Source organism: Apium graveolens, chromosome 4 (assembly GCF_009905375.1).
Source record: "Apium graveolens cultivar Ventura chromosome 4, ASM990537v1, whole genome shotgun sequence".
Taxonomy (NCBI): domain Eukaryota; kingdom Viridiplantae; phylum Streptophyta; class Magnoliopsida; order Apiales; family Apiaceae; genus Apium; species Apium graveolens.
Window position 1 is genome coordinate 86,593,207 of NC_133650.1, and position 3,090 is coordinate 86,596,296.

Sequence of the window (3,090 nt, forward strand, 5' to 3'; positions counted from 1 at the left end):
CCTTTAACGGTCGAATGATATTTTATGAACATTCAGAAGTCGCCCGTTGCCAATTCTTCTCTACATGCTTATAGGGCACAACCTTATATTAGTACAATAATCTCCCATCTAGGTCGATCGATTCCTGGACTACATTAAAGGCTAAATTTCAGAAAAGATTTTCAAGCAACTATTAAGGAGGCAAAATCACGGAATCTTTGATTACGATGCGTCAAAGGCCTAGCGAATCCTTGAGAAGCTATTTAGGTCGCTTTCATCAAGCTATATCTGAGATAACAGACTTAGAGGAGCCTTTGGCGATGAACTATTTAGCAGCAGGCATTGATGGAAGCCGACATGGCATTTTATTAGAAGAACTCATAGAAAAACATCATCAACATCTTCATGCGGTATTTCAAATTATTGAACACCGAATGACAGTGCAAGAAGCAGTGGGTAGTATAAGATCTCCCTGACGCTCTAGCTATAAGTATGACAGGTCAAGAACTTATAGTCCCCGGTCCCCGAGAACGCGAATATATGACTCCAAATCCCCTTGACGTTCACCGCCGAGAAGAGATAATGGAAAGGAAGAGCGTCGAAGCCCGAGAGGTCAATAAAAAAATCAGCGATGATCTATTTCAGATAAAAAATGGCAGCCCCATGACAGAAAAGATAAAGAATTTACCAAACTCACAGTCGATAAAGCAACAATCTTAGCAATTTTAAAGACAAAACCCGACTTTCGACCTCCAAGGCCGATGAAGCCAGGTCGCCCTCCGATCTCTCGATACTGTGATTATCATGAAGATATGGGACACACTACAGAACAATGCTATAAATTAAGCAATCTCATTGAATCCAAAATCAGAAAAGGCCATTTCGTCCATTATATTGAAGGACAGGGCCAGACTCATCAAAGACAAGATGACAGAATAATCGATGTAATCTTCGGAGGTTATGCCTCCGGAGGCATGTCAAACAACTCTCGTAAGTCATACGCCCGAGAAGTGTGTAATGTTAATCCTCAATGTCCCAAAAGATACAAACCCTCTTCATCTCTAGTCATATCCTTTTCAGATGAAGATTATGCTCCAAATATCATAAGAGGTCATCATGATGTGATGGTTATCACCGCCAAAATGGGCACTAATACAGTAAAAAAGATCCTTGTCAATAATGGTAGTTCCGTCGACATCCTATATCATCACGCCTTAGCGCGAATGGATACGGGGGATAGAAAGCTAGAAAATACCTATTCGCCTCTTTATGGATTCACGGGTAATGAGGTAAAAATGGTTGGAACAATTGACTTGCTTGTGCATTGACTTGCTTGTGCTTTTCGGCACGATGCCTTGCCAAGTATGGAAAATAGTTAAGTTCCATGCAATAAGTGCAAACTCAAGCCAAAATGCCATTCTAGTCCGAACAACAATCTCGGCATTGGAAGCCATTACGTCATTCCTCCACTTGAAGATGAAATTCCCGCTCGAGTTTGGAGTAGGGGAAATGTGTGGCGACCAAGCGGTGTCAAGATCGGATAATGATAAAAGTGGACATTGGGTATATTATGAATTGTATGAGAAATATGAATGATCAAGATGGGATTTAACCCTCCTATTTTAGGAGTGATATTATTGGCCTCTTGTGTGAGCTAGACTATGAAATGCGTGGCCATGCTCAAATGTTGATTTGTTATGATAGTCTACTCATTGATCAAGGAAACTTGGATAAAACTATAATGAGGATGACACATTACATGCCTCTAGTTTAATCTATAATATATGGTTAAAGGGATTATATTACATTGTACATTATTCACAAAAGGTTTAATCGATCACCGATTCAATTATTATTACTTGGGTAGAAATGATGTATTACTAGATTTTACGATTTTAAATTAGATTTAAAATTCGTTGTCAACGTAATAATAATGCTTGAAGGATAATTTAATTTAAATAGGATTTAAATTATATTAAAGTAATTTGAATTATTTATAATATTAATTAAGTATATAAATATTGATATTTGAATTTACTAATATTAATTATGAAATTTATTTGTTAAATAATTAAGTGAGACTTAATTATAATACAAATAGGAATTTTGAATTAATAATAACTCCTAATTAGTTAAGAGTTATAATTCGTTTTCTACTCTCTATATGATATCTTTTTTGTGGCTGATTTTGCAAGCAAGACTTTTACTAAAACCCTAGCCACCAAGAGAGAAGATGCAGAGAGCAAGAAGAAACGAGTTTGTCCTAGTACACATCCAATCCTTGAGTTCAAGCATTCGTGTGGATACCGATAGTATAACGACCCATGTATTTTTGAATTATTTAAAAAGGTAATTGTGGAAGTAGTAATTGAATAAAATATGTGTTTTGGTTTTGATAGCAGTATATTGATATATGATATTTGTCTGTGATTTATTGGTACAAAGGATTGGAATGTGTAGTTAAAGATTGAGTTATATTATTCTGTTTTAATTTTTAAAGGTGATTTTATTAGAGTTCTAAATCCGTAAATAATTGGATTGTCTCTAAAATTAGTTTTATGATTCTATAATCTTAATAATTATTTTTAGGATTTTACAAAATTTAAATATCAATATTTTATCAATTATTTAGCCCTGTATGATTTTCTGATTACATTTAAATTATAAAATATATATTTAATTCCAGATTTCTTCAAAAATTATGAAACTCATATTTATTTAAGTTGGGAATATTTCGAGAATTTTAAAATAATTTTTGAAATTTTCGGGATTAATTTCACCGGCATGTCGATTCGTTTAATTGCTAAAAGCGGATATAAACTGCATTTCAGAAATTATTTTAAAATTATAAAATTTATGTTTTCTTAAACTTCGGGATATTTGTAACATTTTAATACTGTTTTCGTAATTTTCTGAATCCGTTTTAAATGCAACTCGGTTCGTTAATTGTTAATTACGGGTCGATATCGGGCTTGCAAGTGGAAAACTAGACACGTGTTGATTTTTAGCAGTCATGTAGCCTCATGTTAGTTGCTGATTGGGGAAATAAATCAATAAACAAATAATTAAAATACACAGCCCCTACTTCTCATCTCTCGCCTGAACCTCTCT

The 3,090-nt window shown here is 34.1% G+C and overlaps 1 protein-coding gene across 1 annotated transcript; it reads left to right on the plus strand.

Moving 5' to 3' along the window:
• Positions 1 to 206: 206 nt before the first annotated feature.
• Positions 207 to 1,307, plus strand: LOC141718707 (uncharacterized). Its single transcript, XM_074521086.1, has 2 exons — positions 207 to 389; positions 639 to 1,307. The coding sequence occupies exons 1-2, from the start codon at positions 207 to 209 to the stop codon at positions 1,305 to 1,307; spliced, it is 852 nt and encodes a 283-aa protein (XP_074377187.1).
• The last annotated feature ends 1,783 nt before the right edge of the window (positions 1,308 to 3,090 follow it).